General features: G+C 37.5%; 4 protein-coding genes across 5 annotated transcripts; all 4 read left to right on the forward strand.

Moving 5' to 3' along the window:
* The first annotated feature begins 2,613 nt into the window (after positions 1-2,613).
* Positions 2,614-4,633, forward strand: LOC146321851 (trypsin-1-like). The gene is made up of 6 exons (XM_084727142.1): positions 2,614-2,753; positions 2,858-3,008; positions 3,110-3,360; positions 4,042-4,178; positions 4,320-4,421; positions 4,510-4,633. Exons 1-6 carry the CDS (start codon positions 2,714-2,716, stop codon positions 4,555-4,557), a joined length of 729 nt encoding a protein of 242 aa, XP_084583268.1. The 5' UTR covers positions 2,614-2,713; the 3' UTR covers positions 4,558-4,633.
* A 2,381-nt stretch (positions 4,634-7,014) lies between these two features.
* On the forward strand, positions 7,015-8,640 carry LOC146321852 (trypsin-1). Its single transcript, XM_084727144.1, has 6 exons — positions 7,015-7,125; positions 7,416-7,566; positions 7,661-7,911; positions 7,995-8,131; positions 8,238-8,339; positions 8,454-8,640. Exons 1-6 carry the CDS (start codon positions 7,086-7,088, stop codon positions 8,499-8,501), a joined length of 729 nt encoding a protein of 242 aa, XP_084583270.1. The 5' UTR covers positions 7,015-7,085; the 3' UTR covers positions 8,502-8,640.
* A 2,256-nt stretch (positions 8,641-10,896) lies between these two features.
* Positions 10,897-13,797, forward strand: LOC146321853 (trypsin-2-like). The gene is made up of 6 exons (XM_084727146.1): positions 10,897-10,938; positions 11,737-11,887; positions 11,995-12,245; positions 12,345-12,481; positions 13,425-13,526; positions 13,649-13,797. Exons 1-6 carry the CDS (start codon positions 10,899-10,901, stop codon positions 13,694-13,696), a joined length of 729 nt encoding a protein of 242 aa, XP_084583272.1. The 5' UTR covers positions 10,897-10,898; the 3' UTR covers positions 13,697-13,797.
* A 594-nt stretch (positions 13,798-14,391) lies between these two features.
* Positions 14,392-19,348, forward strand: mrpl17 (mitochondrial ribosomal protein L17). Of its 2 annotated transcripts, XM_084725747.1 has the most exons (4): positions 14,392-14,535; positions 15,225-15,453; positions 18,688-18,756; positions 18,866-19,348. In XM_084725747.1, exons 2-4 carry the CDS (start codon positions 15,280-15,282, stop codon positions 19,118-19,120), a joined length of 498 nt encoding a protein of 165 aa, XP_084581873.1. In that variant the 5' UTR covers positions 14,392-14,535; positions 15,225-15,279; the 3' UTR covers positions 19,121-19,348. The 2 variants fall into 2 exon arrangements, with proteins under 2 accessions (XP_084581873.1, XP_084581872.1); XM_084725746.1 differs by lacking the exon at positions 14,392-14,535 and having other exon boundaries at positions 15,122-15,453.
* The last annotated feature ends 5,253 nt before the right edge of the window (positions 19,349-24,601 follow it).

Here is a 24,601-nt window from a genome sequence, read left to right on the forward strand (position 1 = left end):
GTTATGTTAATGTCGGTGGACCTTTACACATCTCTGCTGGTTGCATCTGGCAGTTGTGGTGGCATTGCAGTAGGTGCTTCACCTTCTGTTGCCTGGCGGAGATCTGCACTCTACTGAGTGCACTCTTGTAGTTTGTTTTCATTTCTTTACTTATAAATAAAGAAACATTACATTTTAAAATACATTGTAGCAATTTTGTGCATTTGTATGAAAAAGTATCATTCATATGACAAGGATTGATTGATCTCTGAGTGCATAATGCATGAAGTCCTTTAAATTAGTTCACTTATCTGAGGAACTAAAACTTTCTTTGCATTTGCTTACATGACTATTTCTGACGCTGACATTTAGTACACGCTACATACTGTATAGGGCTGTGTCTGTGTTTACCACAGAACTGCATTCTGTAATCATTAACCTTGACACGGATGGATTAGTGCTGTGAAGACGTGGCTGCAGCTCTGCAGATGGTCCGGTTCACAACCACAGTTGCCGAATTTGGCTTTCACAGGGAAACCAGCCCACGTGTCTTTAGATAGAACACCTCGACAAATGCTGATCCGCTGAAGTGACAAGTGACAAACAACACTGAGAAATAAAATCACTTTATCACACAGTTGCTGTGTGAAATAACCAGCGAGGGCACTTTTCAGTGAATACACTTTAAATAGGATTTCTTCAAATGATGTTTTGGGTTTGAGTGTCATTGTGACTGACTTCTTTTCTGTCTTCATGATTTATTTTTGTGACAGTGTTACAGTGAAAAGGGATATTGACAACTTAAAAGAACAATAACCAACTATATAATAACAAAAACTAAAATTAATTATGCTGTTATCTGGGTTAAAATGCAGCACAGATCTGCTGTTGGTGAAGTCTGAGTCAGCCTGAGGAACATTCAACTTTTTAGAGCTGCTGTAATTTCATGTGATAAATATGCATGAATCATATGAATATTAGTGGAAGATTAAGAGGAACAGGTGCGAGATTCCTGAATAATCACAGTCTGAAGAGTCAAAATCCACACAATGTTTAGACAGACTTAGAATCCACTATGTGCAGTATTTTCTTAGTTAACTGTGGGAATAATAGAATATTATTGGTATTTTCCTCACGTTTATAGATGTTCTAATTGTACTTTTAACTGTACGACAGTGGCTGTTAAATGTTATAGCAATTTAAATGGGTTGTCAAAATGCAGCTGAAGTATTATTCGCTTGAACAGTAATTATGATATGTTAAACAGAAAAATTATTTGCCTCTAAGCTATGTGGCAAATATTTTGTTGGGCTTGTTGAAAGTAAAATTTCATGTACTCATGTGGCTTGGTTGACTCTTCACTGTGCAAATAAAACAAACAGTCTGGGCTGCCTTAAAATTTGGTGTTGCCTGAAAAGTTGAGGGAGTTTTATAATGATCCAAAATAAATGAAATTTTCAGTCCATTCAGTTGCACTTGAGGAAACATTCGATCATTTTAAATTAATGGAGCAACAGCTGTGAGCTAGTTCATGCAGTCAACTCGAGATGCACCGCAATCACATGTGACGTGCCTCACACTCTGTAGTACAAATCAAACGCACCCTTCCAATCAGACAGTCTGTTTAAAGCGCTAAAACCTCCCTTCTCCCCCTCTGCCTGTTAATGATATTGCTGCTTTGCATCAGCGTCGCCGCCCCATTCAGCCCCACCACCTCCCCAGCATCCACCTGCAGGCTCCGACAGGGGGGTTCAAGATATGTGTTCATCACTCCATCATCTCCGTGTAAACATAATCTGTGAGGAGAAATGAGGTCAGAGCCTTGACGCCAAACTCTAACTGTGTTCTGCTGCTGCAATAATCATTCTTAAACATGAGTTGTCGGACTGAAACAATTTGTGTCAAACTTTTTTTTAAAGCAAGAAGTGGTGTAATTAAAAAAAAAAACAATAATTTGACACAAAATATTAATTTAAAAATGATTTTATTGCTCCTCCAGAGTCTGTGATCAGACCTGCTTCCATAGCAATGTTCAACATTAACAGTGTGACAGGATTAAGATATTAAATTGAACCAACAACTCTTCAGTCACACAGATAAACATTACAAACAAATTTGATTATACATTTTCTCAGTACGAAAAGTCAGTCTCACACAAGGACTCCCGTTGGAGCTCAAATAAGGTTCCCAGCGGAGTTTAAGAACTTAATTTAAAACTTAATTTAATGAGTTAATTTAACTCTGTACAGAACATTCATTAAACTCATAATTTCAAGTCAAAAGACTTCAAGTTAGAGAAAGTTCTGAGGTGGTCTGACAAAAATTTACAAGAAATTTTAAGTTGAATTAACTTTAAATTGTATATTTATGATAAGCTGTTGACAAACTATAAATTGATTCTACTAAATTTCTGTTTTGTTTTATTTTGTTGTTGTTCTACAGCGTTCTAATACTGACTGCTGCCGTGGCCTTGGGTTAGAGGCGTTATGTGAATAATCCAGCTGTTTCGGCCATGTTGGGTCGGGTTGAATATTTTTGGATCACAGGCCTGCGTCTCCTTAACTTAGAGGTCGATCACCTGAAATGAACCACCTACACCTCGTGGTCAGTTCCTGCACTATCAGGCTTTGTGTTGTTGTTTTTTCGATTGGCAATTATTGAACCAATCAGGCAGCTTGGAGTAGATATAAAACAGGGATTGTGGTGAACTGACAGGATCAAACACACTGCAGTCATGAGGTCTCTGGTTTTCTTCCTGCTCATCGGGGCTGTTTGTGAGTGTGATACAGAACGTGAAGAGCAGAACGCTTTTCATGCCAAATGCACTTATGTATATCTACTATTCAACAGCAAACTAACAACTTGCATCTGTTTTCAGTTGCCACCGAGGACGACAAGATCGTCGGTGGGTTTGAGTGCCAGCGCCACTCCGAGCCCCATCAGGTGTCTCTGAATGCTGGGTACCACTTCTGTGGAGGCTCCCTGGTCAGTGAGAGCTGGGTTGTGTCTGCTGCTCACTGCTACAAGTCGTAAGAACACTCTGGATATTTTCAGGCCTCGTGTATTTCATCTGATGAGGGAAAAACATGCCAACATATATTAACGAGCGTCCATCTTCTATGCCTTTCAGTCGTATTGAGGTGCGCATGGGAGAGCACAACATTGGAATCTCTGAGGGCAGCGAGCAGTTCATTAGTGCTTCCCGTATCATCCGACACCCCAACTACAACCGCTACACCCTTGAGAACGACATCATGCTGCTCAAACTGAGTACGCCCGCCACCCTCAACCAGTACGTGCAGCCCGTGGCTCTGCCCACCAGCTGTGCCCCCGCTGGAACCATGTGCACAGTCTCCGGCTGGGGCAACACCATGAGCTCCAGTGAGTAGAAAACACTTCCTTCAGACTATTTTCTGAACTGAACTTCTGAGACTGGGTTCATTTGATCTTAGAGCAGTTTATTAAAACTAGGTTTAAAATGAGTAAATCCAGGCTTAAAATTAAGCACACTTGAAAACTAATCTCTGTTTCATAGCTAAAAAAAATAACAAAACATTGCATTGTTTGCTAGCCAATGCTAAGCTAGTAGCCTAATCATGATAGCTTTGAAGATAAGCTCTAATTTGAGAAAAACTTCTTGGCTGAATAATTGAAGCAGTACGGCCAATAATTGAAAAAGATTTAAAAAAGCACAGTCAGTAGGAAGACACTGCTGGGCAGTTGACGCATCATAAAACTTTCTTTTAGGAACTTGACTGTTTTGCTCAATTAATCTTTAAAAGGCGGCTATTTTAAAAGTCACACTTCCTCAAGTGTTTAAAGTGTTGGTGCAACAAAATTAAATGTAACTTCATTTTAGAGTTAAAACTAATCTGTGGTTTACAAAGAGGTTTGAATGTAATCTTTCTTCATTTTTAGATGATTTCAAAGTTTGGGACAACATTATTTATAATTTAATCTGTTTAAAAAATAGTCTTCGGTGCAGCCCAGCCTGAGACTGCGTCTAAATGCAGACCTGCTTACAAACCGTCATACTTCTTGCCTCTTGCTTTCTTGCTGCAGCCGCTGACAGCAACAAGCTGCAGTGTCTGAACATCCCCATCCTCTCTGATGAGGACTGTCATGGTTCTTACCCTGGCATGATCGACAACACCATGTTCTGCGCCGGATACCTGGAGGGAGGAAAGGACTCCTGCCAGGTGTGTATCTCTGATTTTCTATCACTATATTTTCAGATTGGACCACACTTTTTCATTCAAATTATAATTTTCTACATTGTCATGACCTGTCATGTATTGCAAAGAGAGATTATAGCAATCATTTTCTCTCTGTGTTCTCAGGGTGACTCTGGTGGTCCCGTCGTGTGCAACGGTCAGCTGCAGGGTGTTGTGTCCTGGGGCTACGGATGTGCTGAGAAGGACCACCCTGGTGTCTATTCCAAGGTAACATTACACTGCATCGTCTACAAACACAACTATTACTGTCTTCAATGTAGTTCCACTGCAATAAATAATATCTTTTCATTTTCAGGTCTGTGTGCAGACTGACTGGCTGCACAGCACGATGGCCAGCTATTAACTCCATCATTCAACCTTCACATCAAACGGACAACTTCAGTCTCAACTTCACAATACTTAGTGTAGCTCCTTTTTTTTTTTTTAGCTGGAATTGAAGAAGTGAAACAAATAAAATGTTTGAAATCAATAACCGGTTCTTCTGTGAAATTACTGTCTACTAAAAAAATATTTGTTTTTTGTTTGTGATCTATTTTTTTCTCAAAGGAGACAGAAAATTACATCTGGTATACCAGGCCTATATTCAAGTACTTCAGGGCCAGATTTGAATAAAGTGGCGTTTACATTTCCCATGTCTGACCTCTAAAGTTAGGTGTAAAACATATTCTCTTCCTTATTAGTTTTAACAGTTGGAAAACAAACATTTTGTTCAGAAGTATGGGAAAAACATGCACCTTTGTAATTATGAATCAAAACTTGTAGTTTTAATAAAAACAATGTTGTATTTAGCATCTTTTTTTCATTCAGCTTGACTCTCCTAAATTATTATTATAGTTATTTGAATTAAATCAAAATTATATACTTGTTTGTCATTTTTATAGATGATCAAACGGCCAGATTGAGTGTGTGAAGGGGCTGGATTCGCCCCATAGGACACCAGTTGAATAGGCCCGTGGTTACATATATTAAAAGATATTTGTCAAATATACAGTATATGATTTATTTTGACAATCAGTGGAGGTATTCAACAAGTTTGTGTGCCATTATTATTAATATGTATCTGTTCTTCAGTGAATCGGAAAGAAAATAGGGAGAATAAAATAAAAAATAAATGAAATTTTTCTACTCTTTCTTTTTTATCAGTCATGAAATTGAACTATAAAAACAATTAATATTTTTAAATTAACCATCACTTCACCGTCTCTGGTATCAACCTATAAATAAATATGACATGTTTTACTCTGAGACTTTAGATAGTCTGTACCACTACCTGTTTTTACTTACTACTGTCTTTAAATTATACATAATTTTTGTTATTGCAAAGTGCTTTCAACCGTAGTGTAATGTAACTAAGTACATTAACTCGAGTACAGTACCTGAGCACACTTCTGACATGCATGTACTTTAAGTTTTTCCAATTTATGCTACTTTAACCTTCTGTTCCATTATATTTCAAAGGCAAATTTTGTACTTGACATTTATTTGACAGCTGTAGTTATGAGTTACTTTCCTTTTACAAGCAAATTGATTCATAAATTATGATGCATTATTATAGATTAAAGGCTATTTTTTAATATATTTGTCTCCAAATCTTATCTTAAGTCCTATGTTCATTTTCCCCAAGTATACTGCCTTAAATTTAACCCTCATTATTTTCTCCATATATTTCCTTATAATTGATTATTTTCCTAGTCACACTAATATGTTTACTCAGTGCAGGGCTTCTTTACTATTTTCAAATTATTTTTTTATTCAAGTAAAGGATCTGAGTACCTCCTCCAGAAATGTTTTCAACTTATTTATTTAAAAAATATCACAAAAATCATCATTTGTTCCAGAAAGATGGGAAGCCTCAGCCCTTATACCTAAGAGTCACCTAACCTAAATTCAGTTTTTAGCTAAGAGCTGCTGAGAAACAGACAGCTGTGAGATACTGTGTTCATACACGTCTAAATATAGAGCGGGCTTGTGTACCTGTACAATCTGACCAAAGAAACACCAACGAGTCATCTTCCATCAAATATGTGGTGCAGTCAAACCATCCAGCAAAAAAGTACCAGTACTAAATAATCCACTGAAAAACCTGGATTTAAATCTTTAAGAGTCGGTAGAAGTACTCAGTGTGAAAAATGGTTCCCTTACAGACTGTTTAATTATTGATATTTTTATATAGATATGAGCTGGACAAAGTGCTGCTAAGTCAAACTCAGTGTGCAGCTCAATAGCAATAAATCACATTGTGGAGTTTATCATTTATTTTGCATCCAAACCATAATTCTACTCAGTAACTACAGCTGATAACAGATCGTTTCATGCACCTCAAGACTGCACATGTGTACAGGAGGGACTTTAATAGAATATCGAAATGTTTAAGATCTATGTCATCAGGATGGTGAAGATAAAAGCCGCTCCTGATATTAATAAAACAATGAATTGGGCTGTGAGTGTTAATCTAATGAGACATGTGTCATCATCACAAAACAAGTAATAATTTAGTTAGGAAAAGTTTAAGTTGACATGAATGCTTTATTTCCTCATATTTATATCACATTTTTTTTATATATCATTGATCCTAGAGTTATTTTTGTTTTTAATGTAAAACATGAACAAATACAAGAGTCAGTATGAGCCATATCCAAACTTTCCATAATGATTTTTCAAACTTGCTGACAAAAAAGCCATCCTTCTATAACAAAACATGTTTTTTTCTGTAATTCTGCAAATGAATCACCTAATCTTATCCTCTCTCTTCAGCGATTGGCTCCTCGCTGACCAATGAGGATGGCTGGAGAGCAGGGCCGCTCTCCTGACTGTGGATATAAACCAGGGCTCCAGGTGAAGTCCTCTCATCGACAGGATCACACAGCAACCATGAGGTCTCTGGTCTTCGTTCTGCTCATCGGAGCTGCCTGTGAGTGTGAAGTTCTTCTCTTGCAGATTGTCTTCCTCTCTGCAAGCAGTCTGTTGGCCTTCATCCCAGAACTTTGTCCAGAATAACTACAGCATCTCCCTACAGCGAGAGTTTAAGAATAGCTGATTGACCTCTAACCACCCTCAGGACTCAATGCAGACTTTTAAGTTGGACTAAAAATACACAAGATAACATTCTGCATTCAGAAAGGAATCTGTCTCACTGAAACTTCTAGCTGGCAAAGTACTTTAAGCAAACTGCTAACTTGTTGCTGACATGTGTGTTTTAAGTTGCCACCGAGGACGACAAGATCGTCGGAGGGTATGAGTGCCAGCGCCACTCCCAGCCCCATCAGGTGTCTCTGAACTCTGGCTACCACTTCTGTGGAGGCTCCCTGGTCAACGAGAACTGGGTTGTGTCTGCCGCTCACTGCTACAAGTCGTAAGTCCCTCCTCGAGATTTTAAAGACAAAGTTTTGAGCGTTGGAACGAATCTGCCTTGAACTCAGCTGCCACTAATCCTGTTTCCTCTGCAGCCGTGTTGAGGTTCGTCTTGGCGAGCACAACATCAGGGTCAACGAGGGCACCGAGCAGTTCATCAGCTCCTCCCGCGTCATCCGCCACCCCAACTACAGCTCCTACAACATCAACAACGACATCATGCTGATCAAGCTGAGCAAGCCCGCCACCCTCAACCAGTACGTGCAGCCCGTGGCTCTGCCCACCAGCTGCGCTCCCGCTGGCACCATGTGCACAGTCTCCGGCTGGGGCAACACCATGAGCTCCAGTGAGTAACAACTCCTGCACTGTGCTCTCAACATGTTCATTTTTACTGCAGTTTCATCTCATTCTTTCCATCTTGGTGTCCAGCTGCTGACAGCAACAAGCTGCAGTGCCTGCAAATCCCCATCCTGTCCGACAGGGACTGTAAGAACTCCTACCCCGGCATGATCACTCAGGCCATGTTCTGCGCTGGATACCTGGAGGGCGGCAAGGACTCTTGCCAGGTGTGTAATTCAGTATTTCGGCAGCAATATAGCAATACCTGTACGAAAAGGCCAAGGTATGGCTAGTTGAGTTTTATTAACGTTTCTCCACACTCTCTGTTCTCAGGGTGACTCTGGTGGCCCCGTCGTGTGCAACGGTCAGCTGCAGGGTGTTGTGTCCTGGGGCTACGGATGCGCTGAGAAGGACCACCCTGGTGTCTACGCCAAGGTAAACTTAAAATAATATTTCTTTAAATTTAACAAGGTGCATGCTCAGTTCAAATTTATTACATTTGCTTCTGGCTGTCTGTGCTAACAAACCTCGTGCTGACTTCATCCACAGGTCTGCATCTTCAACGAGTGGCTGGAGAACACCATGGCCAGCTATTAAGTCTGATCCTGCGAGCACCATCTTACTCTGCTGCCTGTCTTCTGTCATTCTAACAACAATAATGTTGCAAAGTTTTGAACAATGTGCAGCCATTTTCCATCTGAGTCAATAAAGTCTCACACCTAGACTTCAAAACAAATATTCTCCGTTTTTTCATGTCTTCCTACATCATGGCTATTCAATTCAATGGAAAGTGGGGCAAATAGGAAAATCACTGACTGACTCATGGGCCACACAATACTTTGACAATTTTCTGCTACAAAAAAAACTCTTAGAGTTTAATGATAATAGATATTTTATTACATTAAATAAACTAGTTTCCAAGCTTTTTTGACTTACTGCACTGATTTATGCAGGAGTGGCATGAAGTATGTGCATACATACACACATTAATGTATCATTTCCCATATCTACACACCTGTAACAGACCCCTGTACTTTCCTACTCCCTTCCCTCTCTCTTCCTCCAAGTGCCCCAGAAAACTGTCAGAAAGCGAGTCATGAATTGTCTTGTAGTGCCTCTCATCATAGCAATGCATCTGTTGCACAGTAAACACACCATTTTATTGCTTGTTGAGATAAATACCTGTTATCTGTTCTCTGGAAGTGGCTGTTTTCGCGATCACCTTCACATCTCTTTAGCTTGGAGAGAGACGTTTTAAAGCTCGAGAGATGTTTCTCTGTGGTCCACCAGCCCAGAGTGCAATGCGGGGCGTCACTGAGCACATTGGCGCTTTAAAAAGACATAATCAACATCATATTCGTTCAGATCGTCTATGGTCTTTTTTGTCTTATTATGACCCTAGTTTTATTCATCATGTCACACACAAGCCAGCGTTATTTGCAGGCAGCCTCTTGCAGACCATAGAAAAATTCAAAAGAGTTGCGTCTGGCTCACAGGCTGCTACTTGAATAGGCCGTCTTTGATATTCTACTAAGGTTTTAACAGTTCACTGCTCTTCAAGATACAGAAGAATCAAGGGAATTACTGGTTATCAGCTATCTGCTGCACATACTTTTCATTATATACATTGAAATTGGTGAAATGACAACTTTGTTTTTTAAAATATATACCATACATACTCCTGAATGTCACAGTTCAGAGTAAACTGATATCTATCACATTTTTTTTTTTTCACATAAATGACATAAAAGCTAAAAATAAATATAATTTGATCAATGAAGGCTCTCCTGAATCATGACATTATTCATTATGATATTATTTTTAACTGCTCAGGAACAACTGGGTCTCAATGCTAAATGTTTGTTTGTTTTTTGTTTTGTTTGATATTGCATTCTCATTTTAACATTATAATTACTTATGACTTAGTTTCTATTAATTTTAGTCAGAATTACCTGAACTCTTGTCAAGTATAATCAGCTCTGCAAACAGCCCATTATTGAGAGCGTCATGTCAAATTTATTTATGGAGCGAAAAAGAAAATGAAACAGATAAGCAAGTGCAAGAGACAAAATAAAAACACTATGGCTGTGTTAATAGAGAGAATATGGAGTAGCAGAAAACCCTTTCACTGATAGACATCTGAGGCAGAGATGATAAAAATACAGACTGAGTAAATGCAGCCTGGACAACAAGACAAGCAGTCCAGGAAATCTAAAAAGAAACGAATTACAAAAGACCAGAATAAGGCTGAGAATATTGCAGAAAAAAATATGTGACTGTATGTTATAAACTGAGTTTACGTAAGTAAGGACATCCGACTGAATGTGACAAATAATACAACATATTTTTTCTCAGTAATAATATACACCTGTTTATCTTATCTGAATGTATTTGAATTGTTATATTAGTAAATGTATTAAATATTTTTCTTTATTCTCATTCTTCACTTTGGCACTTATTATGCCATTAAAATTGCTGAATTGAATTGTGAGAAACAGGATTAATACATTCTGAAGAAGTCATTCTGTATAGGAGAGGTTTCCATGCACTTTTCCTTTGCAAAGGCCAGAGCTGGTCAACAAGTCCATCTGTGAGAGAAGCTCCACCTGCGCTGCGAGTCAAGGTCAGGATGCTGATTACAACCTGCACAAAACATACTGTACTGCACTCAAACCAGGCCAGAGCGACAACGGATCAAACGAAAATTATACACACGGTTTCAAAGCTGCATTTTGTGGAACTGAGCAACATCATTAAACACAAGAAAAAGATACAAGGGATTTTATTTGTCATTGCAGGCGTTACGGGGTTATGTTTAAATCAGAGTCCTGTTACAAATATGAAGCCCTGTTTTGGAAGCATTTTTTAAAGTTTTCCGATCAGCGCTCTTCGAGGGTTTTGATTGGTCAGGGGTGTGTCTCAACAGCTGGCACATGTTGAAGCAGTCGATAAAAACGCGTCCATGAAAATCTTTACTTTAATCTACCATCAGTCATGAGGTGTCTGGTCTTTGCTCTGCTCCTAGGAGCTGTGTGTAAGTATGGGCCACATCAAGGAAGCATCAACATTTAGAGACAAATTTAGAATATATTTAGGTTTAGAAATCCAGAATGTAGATTAATTAACTGCAAAAGAAAATCTATGGCCAAAGATAAGGTGGGTAACTCCAACAAAGATTAATGTTTAACCCTGATTAAATGACTACAAATGTTGCTGCACCAAACTTTAAAACCATCTTAAATTTGAAACTATCTTAAATCTTTAAACCTCAAATTAGTTGTTTGATTAAATTTAACTCTGTTGCACCAAAGCTTTAAACTCTGAAGAAAGTTTAACTTTTAAAATGGCTGCCTTTTTGAGATGTTCTTCATAGAAAGTTAAAAGACAGACTCAATCTAATTAACTTTTATGATGTGTTTTCACTAGCTGAGCTGTTAAAACTGTCGCTCTCTTTTTCTTTAGGCCACTATACTGTTTTACACTTCTGTTATCTGGACATGTAGCTTCATTAATTCGGCCAACACGTTTCTCTCAATAAAAGGAGAAATCAGAGCTTCACTGCTGAGCCATCATGAGAAAGCTAATAGGCTAACTAACCTTTTAATACTTGTAATACTGTTTTCATTTTGACTCCATACTTTTGGTTTACATCAATAAACTTGGATTTATTGAAAAGAGATTAGTTTTTAATCGTGCAACAGAGCTCTGATTAATTTTAAAACTGGATTTACTGATTTTAAACCTGGTTTTGCTAAACTCTAATTTGTACTAATCTTAGGTTAAATTAATCTTTGTTGGTGCAACACAGACTTAGAAAGTTTTTCTCTTTTAGTGGCCACAGAGGATGACAAAATTGTTGGAGGCAGAGAGTGCACCCCTCATTCTCAGCCCCATCAGGTGTCTCTGAACTCTGGCTACCACTTCTGTGGAGGCTCCCTGGTCAACGAGAACTGGGTTGTGTCTGCCGCTCACTGCTACAAATCGTGGGTGATCCTTTAACATCACCTCCAGAATAACAAAACAGTAAAGAAGTGCTCTCTCTCTCACAAGCCTCCCAGCCTCACTCGCAACTTTTCTACCTGTCTTTCAGCAAAATGGACATTGTCCTCGGTGATCACAACCGTTGGTTCATGGATGGCAATGAACAGATTATTCCCGCTGCCCGCGTGATCCCTCATCCCAACTATGAGTCCTGGCTGGTCAACAATGACATCATGCTGATCAAGCTGAGCAGACCTGCCACCATCAACCAGTACGTGCAGCCCGTGGCTCTGCCCACCGGTTGTGCCCCCGCTGGCACCATGTGCACGGTCTCTGGATGGGGTGTGACCCAGAGCTCCTGTGAGTGTCAAGCACTGTCTCTATTCAGAGCTTCTGTTATACTCATTCATCCACCCTTCATTCCTTCGTTCTTGTGTCTTTGGTTCTGCTTCTCCACAGCCGCTGATAGTAACAAGCTGCAGTGCCTGAACATCCCCATCCTGTCTGATGAGGACTGTGATAACTCCTACCCCGGCATGATCACAGAGGCCATGTTCTGCGCTGGATACCTGGAGGGAGGCAAGGACTCCTGCCAGGTGTGCAAAGTGCACAGATAGTACAGGCATTATATGACATTAACCCACACAAATTGCAGCAGAAACTCTTTCAACTAGGCTTTAAAATGTAATTTGTAACATATCAAAAGTACTGAGAAATTCAAATGGGGGGAACATATTGAAAAATACTGAAACTGGTGAGGCCACAATTTCTCGTTGCTGCCTATCTTAAAAAACTGATCTGTGTCTGATGTCCACACAAAGTGCTGTCTATAATCAACAGGGAACTGTGTTTTACATGAGAGATGGAGCTGGATACAGTACAGTGAACGAGCAAAAGGAAATTCTTAACCCTTATTGTATAAGTAGGTCAAACTTAACTAAGGGGTTCATTTTTTTTTTTTCAACTTTGTCATGAAAAGTTTTACTCTAAAGCTAAAATGTTTAAGTTTATCATTGGCAAAATTTATTATATTGCCTTGAATACCTGTCTATTAATATGACGATGTGAATTTAAATTTTTATTTTAGGAAGCAACAAAATTGTACTAGGGTACAGTTAAGAAACACCTTTGAACCACTGCTTGGATCTCTTAGAATGCTTTATATGTTTTAGAGGAAACTTTTATGAGTAATAAACATTTGCCAGATTTACTAATTTGCTGTAATATGTGTGAGTTTCACCATTGTTGTCTCACAAATCCATGTACTAAAAAAAAGGCATTTTTGGTAGGATGATATACAGGTGATTTTCAACATTTTCCCTTCATGTTTTTCCATAAGACTTTTTCTTTCATTCAGAGACAAAAAGGGGTTTGTTCATGTTGCAGTTGGTGTGAGTTTGGGTAAAATGCTTGGACTTAAAGTCTTTCTGACTTGTTCAGTATCCTCAGCACTTAGTTCTCAACACTTTCGTACATTTTTTTTTTATATTTTCATATAGTTATATTTTTCATTTTATGTATTTGCTCCCCCGCTCTCAGGGTGACTCTGGTGGTCCTGTTGTGTGTAACGGTGAGCTGCAGGGTGTTGTGTCCTGGGGCTTTGGGTGTGCAGAGAAGAACCACCCCGGTGTCTATGCCAAGGTAAAATAAAATACTTTTCCTACAGCGCATCATTTATTTCTCCTTTGTGACACAGAAATGTTCTCAAAGCCTGACGTGACGCGAAGTTTTCAGTATGGTTTTTCCCTTCTCTCTTGCATCAGACCTGCATTTTTACAGACTGGCTGCAGAGCACCATGGCCACATACTGAGTCTGGTCCAATCACACCTCTGCTACAGCTGTGTCTGTACTGCTGCGTCTTATGTCAGTGAAACTGTGCCTGCTGTTATGGAGATTGAAATAAAAGTGTAACACCTACAGTTTTAGTCTCTACTTTTGGTTTGTGTCACTCCAGTTTCTTTTTCTCTGTCTTTTTAATATCTACATCTACAAATCTACAAGCCAGATGAAATGAGGGAGAAATACGCCCAGGTAATATCTATTATGGTGGGAAAGCTAAACTTGAGGTATAAACCAGGATCTCTGAACATACGTCTTATTTTTCATAATAAAGATTATAAATCAACAGTGACTAAACTCTTAAATAGTCACCACACTCTTAGAAATAAGGGTTCCAAAAGGGTTATTCCTGAATGGCTGAGATTCTACCAGAACCAGCTGCTTCTGAAGAACCCTTTATATCCAAAGCACCCGTTTCAGAAGAAAGAGTTCTTCATGATGGAACATCAGGGACTTTATTGTGTTATTCCAGATAATGTCATTTACTATTATATTTGATCCTTTGTCGATTAAACCAAAAATAAAAACAGAATGAATGAATGAATCCTGTTTTGAGACTCTGATAAGTTACGGCTCCCCCTGTTGAGACGTGGCTGTTGTGCTGCTTATGGTCTTCTCTAATTAACCCCACCTGTGTCTGCTGATTGTGTGATTGCCAGAACACAGGCTGCAGAGGGACGTCTGGCCTGAAATGTTCAGATTGCAATATTAAAATCAGTCAAATCAGAGCACTGTCCTACAGTTTGCTTGTTTTGTTTTATTTTTATTAATTACAGAAGGGATTCAGGACTCAGCCTTCAACATGCAACAGTGAGTAGAATGGATCCTATTTTTTAAATGAAATAAGGGAACAATAAGTTAATATTACTTAAACCCTGACTTAAGTTTCAATGTTATAATTAGAAATTACACCAGGAATTTTGCCATAGAAGGAAAAGACAGATGTTACCAACATTAACATTGTTTGTTTTATTCAAATGTCCCAATAGGTCAGTAAGCCCGCATGCTTAATATCAGGACCTTGAAATCAAAGCAGCTAAATTAATTCAGCCATAATTAATTTGATCATTGACGCCTGTGCTTTTCCTACTGCGATATGTCAAAAACTTCTTTTGTTAAAGAGACTCTTATTAACTCTGAACACCTTTTCGAATACAAGAATAATTTAAACAAACAACATCACAAAGATATACAGGCATCCAGTTGGCCTGTGTAACTTATTTTAAGAATCAGAATAACAACACTGTATCGACATTTTTGCTGTTTTTTGTCGTTTGTGGTTGCCGGGAGTTTAGCGGAACTGTCGCTCCTCAGTTCCATGAGCAAGTCGGACCAATTTAACGACGCACCACCAATGTCAAACCCAGCAAACCTCGCAGTCACTTACTCTAACTGACCTCAGGATTGGTTCATGTTGAGTTAACTGCTATTTTGTATATTTAGAGGACGGTTTGATGAGATTATTCTCTTCACTCGGAAACATCTTCCCGTTTATGTAGTTTGGTTTTCCGTTGGTTTGTACCGGAGACTCGGAGGTGAATCTAACCGGACAAGATGCGGCTCACGTTGCAAATGTTGATCTCCCACGGCAAGATGGCCCGGAAGATGGGTCTGGGTCCACGGTCCCGAATCGACATGCTGAGAAACATTTTGACAGGACTGGTCCGACACGAGAGGATAGAAACCACGCTGGCCCGAGCTGACGAGGTCCGCTTCTACGCCGAAAAGGTAAATGACCACCTGGTGATGCTACTAGCTAAGTTAGCTAACGTGAAGCTAATGTTCTAGCTCTAGCATTTGACCAGCTCTAATCGTCTGCACTGTATAAAAGTTAGTCGTTTGTCTTGAAACTTTGTGGCTGTGATGCTTCAATATCAGCCAGCAGACTCTTGTGAAGCTTTTGTCCACAGAGTTTCATAACAAAAGAAGAAAAGTCATTAATCAAACACAAATATTTGAATCTCTGGAAAGAATTGCACTGCTATCATTTCATTAAAACCCTGGAATGATTTATTATTGAAATCATAGATAGAGATGTTATACGATTTATATCTTTGGTTAAAATTATGAGATTTATCTTGGTGCTAGTATTGAAATAATAGTCGTTATTGAATGCTGTATATCGTCTAAAAATTAATAACTGACGAAATGAGATAAAAACAAGCAATGGTAAATAATATGAGCACATTTCATTTGCCTGACACACAACTCCCAAATTTGTATTGGACTGAGGAAAGTGAATCTTCTTGTATCAAAATATCATAGTCAAGTGATATATGTATATCACTGCAGCTACAGACTAAAATGTCAGCACCACAGAAAACTTGCCCTACACTTACTTTACTATAAGTGTTGTACATATTCTGTTTGATTTGAGAGCAAAATGTAATCATGTTTGTGTCTGTATATATAAAAATTTTGCCCTTTTTTTGGTCCAAATCGGGACTTGCCAAGAAGGATTGTCCACAGCAAGTAAAATGCCACATTTGTCAGCTCACATTCTTGATGGGGCCAGTGGTAAAAGAATGAAACTATTTTGACGATTCATTAATCTTTTCATGCAAAATGTCAGAAAATGCTGATTTCAGCCTTTCAACCTTGGAAATTTCTCTTTTCTTCAGTTGACATCACATTAAACTGAGTATCTTGGGGTTTTAGACTGGAAATGGAGACATTTAAAAACATCACCTTGGACTTTGAGAAACTGAAATGAACATTTTTCACCTTTGTTCTGATGTTTTAGAGGCGTTGCAGGCCTGTATTGAACATCACAGTTAACTTTAGTCTTTGTTATTTGATAACTGCTAACTAAACAGTTTTTACAGGGCAAGTAAAAATGACTTGCCAGTAAAGTTTTGGGAACTTTACAAGGTTCAACATAGAGCTGCAACGTACAAATCAACAAATTGGTTCGAGAAATTATATATTTATTTTTTGAACAAATAAGTCTCCTGATTCCAGATTATTAAATATGAATATTTTATAGTTTATTTACTTCTTTGCAACAGGAAACTGAATATCTTTGGGTCGTGGGCAAAACAATTGACGTTTGAAGACGTCAATATAATATTAACGTCGGGCTTAATGGAGGGCTGCCACGTCTATAAAATGTCAGAATAATGAAAAATGTCTGTCCCAGTTCCTCACTGTCCAAGGTGAGGTCTTTAAATGTCTTGTTTTATCAGTCTAGTTTAGTCTAGAGGCTAAAAACTGCATTTTTTTGTTTTTTCACGAAAGGTTACTTTAACAGTTAATCAGTAATAAAAATAGTTTAATTATTTTTTTTTTTACCACTTGCGCAGTTGGGCAACTAAGGTCCTTGATTTTACATTTGCATGGCATTTTACTTGCCCCAGTCAAGTGAGCAGTCCTTATCGTTAAGCCCTGCTTCAGTCTGCTGCTGTGATCCCCTCCACTTTCCCTCCATCTGGACTAGATATTGAGCAGGATGTGCACACAACTACCTTTCTCTATTTAATACAGTTCAATATTAATGTAATCATCTGGGCCACATTTACTTTATAGTCAAATTTTATTCAGTTCTCCAGTCAGAATACCTAATAAGGGCAAAAGTATGTGGACACTAAAACACCCATATGTGATTAGTGACCACCTCATTACAAAATGACATTAATATGCTGCTTTAACAGCCTCATATCCTCCGGAAAGGCTGGGAGTTGTTCCCATTCGGCCACAGAAGCAAGTCGGGTGCTGAAGGTGGATGATTAGACCCGACTCACCGTCTGTAACAAAAAATATGTGGACAGAGGTGTCTGGACACTTTATGCTCACTACATGGTTTGCTACCATTCATCACCATATGGTTAGATCATTGTTGTCATTAAAATATCCAAACAAGTCATTACTGGTTATCTAATATGTGATGTTGCTCACGTTGAGATGTTATTCTCAATGTGACGTGTTTTATAAGAAGTCTAGGGTTGTCAAGTCTGTGTGTTTTCCTTAAACGCTATTTGGAAATGCCAACAATCAATTAATCATTAATATATAAAATAAGACAAAACATTTTCTCTCTCCTTTTTTGTTCATTTTAAGCCAAGTTTCCTCATTTAAGCCCACTACACTTGTTCTAAATGATCTGTCCAAGAAAGGCTTGACACTGGTCAGGAAGCAAGTGTTAGCTTGGCTTACAGCAGGAAAAAAAGTTGGCTGCTACCCGCTGGAAGCCTCCACACTTCTGTTCCCTTCACGTGTGGCTTTTAGTGAACCTAGATATCATGTATCTGGAGTTACTGACAGCCTGAGCACATGGGGCAGAGGAAGAAAACAATCGAGACGTGGCAGTCGCTGTCAGTGAACCTTAAGTCTTGTGGCTTGAACTTTTTTTTTTTTCTTTTTGTCTTCTTTCTGTCCTTGTCTCTTACTTTAACTTTCATTCTGTTTTTTTTACTCTGTACCACACACTGATGTTGTTCATCACAAGGACAGCTTTGCTTGATTATTCTGTGTAACAGTGAATACTTTGCGTGTGTGTTGCTGGTTTTTCATGAAGAGAAATCACAGTTTCCTTTTTCAACAAATTGCTCCACTAGATAAAACAGTGTCAGATTAGGTGCAATTACTGACATTTCTAGACTAAAGATAAATTATTGATTAGTACATTTTTAATTAGGTAAATTCTCAATGCAATTGATCGATTCATCTTTATATCATTAACATCTTTAGTCTTTTTTGTAAATGTTTTCATTGTGTAGTTACTGTAATGAGAGTATTCCTGCAGAACCCCTGAGACGTCCTCCAGGACGCTTTAGGGTCCCTCCTGTACCTACTGAGACGATCACTGCACAACACTCCAGATTGAATGTCAGAATGTTCATCCTACAATGTTTAACTTTATTTTTTTTGTGTTCACCAAGTTTATTTTTATATGAAGATAGAAAGAAATGTCTTTCTTCCAAACACAGTGGTTCTGACTGTGTTTTCTCTTTTCGTCTCTCCCAGCTGGTTGACTACGCCAAAAAGGGAGACACTGATGAGAAGGCGATGAAAATGGCCAGTTTTTGGCTGACGGTACGTGTCTGCAGCTCTTCTCAGCTCTGTGAAGTTTCACGCTGTGTCTCTCTGAATGTTAAACACTCGATATGAAATCATTAAGTCCGACTCTGCGTCTTCTCCTCAGGAAAAAGACCTGGTCCCAAAGCTCTTCAAGGTACTCGCCCCAAGGTTTGAGACTCAGTCAAGTAGCTACACACAGATGGCGCGCATCCCCAACAGAAACAACCTGGACAGAGCTAAGATGGCCGTCCTGGAGTACAAAGGCAATCCCTTCCCACCTCTCTACCCCGTGAAGAAAGAGAATGAACTCACGCTCATCAACCAGCTGCTCAAAGGCTACAGAGAGGAGAGGGCTCAACAGTCAGCTGCCAAAGCTTAATTAAAACCTTCCTGGTGTCGGATCAGTGATAGTACTCCCTCAGGGGTGATGGTTGGGTGCTGAAATGTTTCCGAAGAGTCACTTGCAGATTGTGGCTAATAGAGACTGATGCATTTCTTCACCAAAAGAACAGTTCCAGCTCCCGAGATAACTGAAGCCAAGCAAAAAAAATCTGTAAAAGGACTTTAAGACTGATTATGTATGAATAAATATTATTTCTTAACAGAAGTAGCGGATTTTTGTTTTATTTCTCTGAACACAACAGCAGCACACAAACAGGGAAAAACACTACACATTAAAGGAATACTTAAGCAATTTAGTATTGAGCTTCCATAAAGTTGGGAGACGTTAGAGACAGATTTAAATAAAGACAATAAGTGGTCAAATCGAGCTGGTAGTGTCAAGCTCCAAAAGCACAGTATTCCTACTATTTCCCATAATGCAACTGGATAGCATCCTTCATAAGAATCAGAATTTCCCTTTGGAGGTTTTCACATTCCAACCTGTAAGTGTTTCAGGTGCAAAACGCAAAAGTAAACAAAAAGTATGGCTGAACATGATAATCTGAGTCTCTTTGACAATTGGACACAGCTGAAATCTAAACTGTGCATCTGTGCATAAACTATGTTATAGTTTGCATTTTAATTAAATACAGACAAATATAGTTTATACAGGCTTTTACTTGATGCTTTTTTATTTACAATCTGAGCTTTCATTGTGTGATGTCAGATAATATTTTCTTCATGCAGTCGGGGTAGATGGATTTTTGCCTTGAGTCTACAAGTCGGAACTCAGAGTTTGAGTGACGTTCATTGTACTTTTTCTAGTAGGAAGTCGAAAATTTTGGAGATCTACGTTGACTGGAATGCAGCGTTGTATACCTGTGTTAAAACTCCACACCTCCAGTTTGTAATGCAGATTTTCCATCTGCTATAAATGTGTAGTCTTCAAACAGATACATTTCACATCATGATTACATCAATTTCATAAAAAGTTTTTATAAGTCATTATACAACTAGAGGAGCGCTCGCTGTTAGCAGTAAACTGAACTTAATTTTTTAAAAAAAGCCCCTTTAAATTCTATTTTATGAATCTTAAGCATATAAATGAGTAATGAGGACAAGTTTTGTGAAGTTTGATTTCAACTCTCATATTTTTTTTTTTTTTTTTTTCAGATCATAGTGTGTAGTTCAGTCGGTTTATATGCTGAAAGAAAATGACAACTTTTTCACAGCAGACATTTTGACAGGTGCAGCTAATAACATTAATGACGCCTTCTGAATGAAAATGAACCATCATTAATATTATTAGTTACACCTGTGCTTTTCATGCCGTGACAGATTCTGTCTTGAATTCAGTTCCCTCAAAAAAAGGCCATATATTGTATTCAGAAGTCTTGAATAACTTTTTTTTTTTTTTTTGTATGCGGATGCAGGCTTTCATGAGAAGTTATACATTCATAAACTATAAGTGAATTAGTTGCAGCAGTGGTCGGTGCAGCACCATCAGACATTGTTGGTACTGCAAACCACAGTAGCTGAGAAGCTCACTGACTCCTAATGGACAAGTGACAATACACCTTTTTCACAGCAGCCATATTGATATGAAATAATAAACTGTGTTACCATTGATAGTAATTAAGGTTCAGTTCCATTCAGGTCAAAGAGTTTGGTTTGCTGCCATTTTGTGTGTTGGCTAGAAACACTCTGGTACAATAAAGAGAACAGGATCTTAATTAGCATCACTGGTAACATCCGTGTTTATCCGACTGTTTCATATCACCTGCAGGGGAAGTAACTAATTACAAATACTAAAATTATTGTAATTAAGTAGTTTTTTGGAGTACTTGTACTTTTTTGAGTGAATTTTCAAGTCTGTCCTTGTACTTAAGTAGTTATCACACCATGTAATCTACTTTTAAAATCATAGTTGAGTACTGAGTACAATTTGAATTAGTCCTCAAACCTTTCACCTGCATTTTTAGTAGCCAATGAGGTGATCAGATCCAAACAGACCAATGAGACGTACGAACAAAAACAAAACAAAATCCTGCTGCAACACACATTTGTTAATGTTAATGATTCATCATTAATTTAACCAATTAGAAGTGTATTCATAGATATTAAATCAATTGTCTTGGCAGTAATTTGCACCTCATTGGACATTCTTTTGTCTGGCGGAGACATTTGAAAAAAAGAAAAAGAAAAAAAATGAGGAAAAAAGTTTCTCTATCTTATAAATGATTAATGATAATCAATTGTTAGTGTGTTCAACTACTGGTTGAGGAAAACGCACAGAATTTGCAGCCCTAATTTGGAGAAGTGACCGTGACATTATGGTTTAACGTAACTAATACTCAAAGTAGTTATTGCGACAAATACTTTGTACTTTTACTTAAGTATATTTCTAACACCAATACTTTTACTTGTAATTTGGTCATTTTTTTTAGCAATGTAACAGTACTTGTACTTGAGTACAGATTTTCAGTATTCTTTCCACCACTTATAGCAAAAAATGATTTTCTAATTGGTTAATCTAGTCATCAATTTCTGGCACTTTTTTTTTTAAGTCCAGGTCACATTAACTGATTAATTATACAGGAATTATTGAAAGAATGATAGAAATGTCAAACATGTAACGAATATATGATCGTAGGACTTCAGAGTCTTCACCGGTTTTGTCATTCTTTGACTAATATAACAGTGAAAACAGCATTAAACAGCGTTTTATGTGGCTCTGAAAAGGTCTTAAAAAGTCTGAAATTTAATTTAACGAACTCTGCAGAAACCCCTAAAAACAAGTCTGCGGTGACAAAGGTCTGTAGCAGCCAATAATGTAATAATGTTTCCTCTGTTCCACTCAGTAATAAAAGTCAATAATGTAATAACAGGCCAAATGTAATAAAATTTATGAACCAATAACATAATTCCTTTTCTCATAATGGCCCCCAGTCAGGTCTTTGAGGAATTGTTTAAAAGAGTAAACCTAAGTGTCATGGAGGTGTAACACTTTACAGCCAATAAATAAAACTGTTATTGTATTGTATGTATGTATGTATGCTCATATGTATGTATGTATGTATGTATGTATGTATGTATGTATGTATGGTCATATGTATGTATGTATGCTCATATGTATGTATGCATGGTCATATGTATGTATGTATGCTCATATGTATGTATGCATGGTCATATGTATGTATGTATTCTCATGTGTATGTATGTATGTATGTATGTATGGTCATATGTATGTATGTATGTACGTATGCTCATATGAATGTATGCTCATATGTATGTATGTATGTATGTATGGTCATATGTATGTATGTATGCTCATATGTATGTATGCATGGTCATATGTATGTATGTATGCTCATATGTATGTATGCATGGTCATATGTATGTATGTATGCTCATATGTATGTATGCATGGTCATATGTATGTATGTATTCTCATGTGTATGTATGTATGTATGTATGGTCATATGTATGTATGTATGTACGTATGCTCATATGTATGTATGCTCATATGTATGTATGTATGTATGTATGGTCACATGTATGAATGTATGTACGTATGCTCATATGTATGTATGCTCATATGTATGTATGTATGTATGCATGTATGCTCATATGTATGTATGTATGTATGCATGGTCATATGTATGACCATATGTATGTATGTATGTGTGTATGTATGTATGGTCATATGAATGTATGTATGGTCATATGAATGTATGCATGGTCATATGTATGTATGGTCATATGTATGTATGTATGGTCATATGTATGCATGTATGATCATAAGTATGTATGTATGTATGGTCATATGTATGTATGCATGGTCATATGTATGTATGTATGCTCATATGTATGTATGCATGGTCATATGAATGTATGCATGGTCATATGTATGTATGTATGGTCATATGTATGTATTGATGCTTATATGTATGTATGCATGGTCATATGTATGTATGTATGCTCATATGTATGTATGCATGTTCATATGAATATATGCATGGTCATATGTATGTATGGTCATATGTATGTATGTATGTATGTATGTATGTATGGTCATATGTATGCATGTATGATCATAAGTATGTATGCATGGTCATATGTATGTATGTATGCTCATATGTATGTATGCATGGTCATATGTATGTATGGATGCTCATATGTATGTATGCATGGTCATATGTATGTATGTATGCTCATATGTATGTATGCTCATATGTATGTATGTATGTATGGTCACATGTATGAATGTATGTACGTATGCTAATATGTATGTATGCTCATATGTATGCATGTATGTATGCATGTATGCTCATATGTATGTATGTATGTATGCATGGTCATATGTATGACCATATGTATGTATGTATGTGTGTATGTATGTATGGTCATATGAATGTATGCATGGTCATATGTATGTATGGTCATATGTATGTATATGTATGGTCATATGTATGCATGTATGATCATAAGTATGTATGTATGTATGTATGGTCATATGTATGTATGCATGGTCATATGTATGTATGGATGCTCATATGTATGTATGCATGGTCATATGTATGTATGTATGCTCATATGTATGTATGCATGGTCATATGAATGTATGCATGGTCATATGTATGTATGGTCATATGTATGTATGTATGTATGTATGTATGGTCATATGTATGCATGTATGATCATAAGTATGTATGTATGTATGTATGTATGGTCATATGTATGTATGCATGGTCATATGTATGTATGGATGCTCATATGTATGTATGCATGGTCATATGTATGTATGCATGGTCATATGTATGTATGTATGCTCATATGTATGTATGCATGGTCATATGTATGTATGTATTCTCATGTGTATGTATGTATGTATGTGTGGTCATATGTATGTATGTATATATGCTCATATGTATGTATGCTCATATGTATGTATGTATGTATGTATGTATGTATGGTCACATGTATGAATGTATGCATGCTCATATGTATGTATGTATGTATGTATGCATGTATGCTCATATGTATGTATGTATGTATGCATGGTCATATGTATGACCATATGTATGTATGTATGTGTGTATGTATGTATGGTCATATGAATGTATGCATGGTCATATGTATATATGGTTATATGTATGTATGTATGTATGTACGTATGTATGGTCATATGTATGCATGTATGATCATAAGTATGTATGTATGTATGTATGTATGGTCATATGTATGTATGCATGGTCATATGTATGTATGGATGCTCATATGTATGTATGCATGGTCATATGTATGTATGTATGCTCATATGTATGTATGCATGGTCATATGAATGTATGCATGGTCATATGTATGTATGGTCATATGTATGTATGTATGTATGTATGTATGGTCATATGTATGCATGTATGATCATAAGTATGTATGTATGTATGTATGTATGTATGGTCATATGTATGTATGCATG

The sequence above is a fragment of the Lutjanus erythropterus genome, chromosome 9, assembly GCF_056507025.1.
Source record: "Lutjanus erythropterus isolate fLutEry1 chromosome 9, fLutEry1.hap2, whole genome shotgun sequence".
NCBI lineage: Eukaryota > Metazoa > Chordata > Actinopteri > Lutjaniformes > Lutjanidae > Lutjanus > Lutjanus erythropterus.

Bases quoted from the DNA above. Each gene is read 5' to 3' on its own strand.
- LOC146321852 (XM_084727144.1), top strand. From the start codon at position 7,086: ATGAGGTCTCTGGTCTTCGTTCTGCTCATCGGAGCTGCCT. The intron at 7,567-7,660 runs GTAAGTCCCTCC...TTTCCTCTGCAG, and splicing joins GCCGCTCACTGCTACAAGTC to CCGTGTTGAGGTTCGTCTTG. The intron at 8,340-8,453 runs GTAAACTTAAAA...CTTCATCCACAG, and splicing joins ACCCTGGTGTCTACGCCAAG to GTCTGCATCTTCAACGAGTG.
- mrpl17 (XM_084725747.1), top strand. From the start codon at position 15,280: ATGCGGCTCACGTTGCAAATGTTGATCTCCCACGGCAAGATGGCCCGG. The intron at 15,454-18,687 runs GTAAATGACCAC...CGTCTCTCCCAG, and splicing joins TCCGCTTCTACGCCGAAAAG to CTGGTTGACTACGCCAAAAA. The intron at 18,757-18,865 runs GTACGTGTCTGC...TCTTCTCCTCAG, and splicing joins TGGCCAGTTTTTGGCTGACG to GAAAAAGACCTGGTCCCAAA.
- LOC146321853 (XM_084727146.1), top strand. From the start codon at position 10,899: ATGAGGTGTCTGGTCTTTGCTCTGCTCCTAGGAGCTGTGT. The intron at 10,939-11,736 runs GTAAGTATGGGC...TTTCTCTTTTAG, and splicing joins TCTGCTCCTAGGAGCTGTGT to TGGCCACAGAGGATGACAAA. The intron at 11,888-11,994 runs GTGGGTGATCCT...CCTGTCTTTCAG, and splicing joins GCCGCTCACTGCTACAAATC to CAAAATGGACATTGTCCTCG.
- LOC146321851 (XM_084727142.1), top strand. From the start codon at position 2,714: ATGAGGTCTCTGGTTTTCTTCCTGCTCATCGGGGCTGTTT. The intron at 3,009-3,109 runs GTAAGAACACTC...TATGCCTTTCAG, and splicing joins GCTGCTCACTGCTACAAGTC to TCGTATTGAGGTGCGCATGG. The intron at 4,179-4,319 runs GTGTGTATCTCT...CTGTGTTCTCAG, and splicing joins GAGGAAAGGACTCCTGCCAG to GGTGACTCTGGTGGTCCCGT.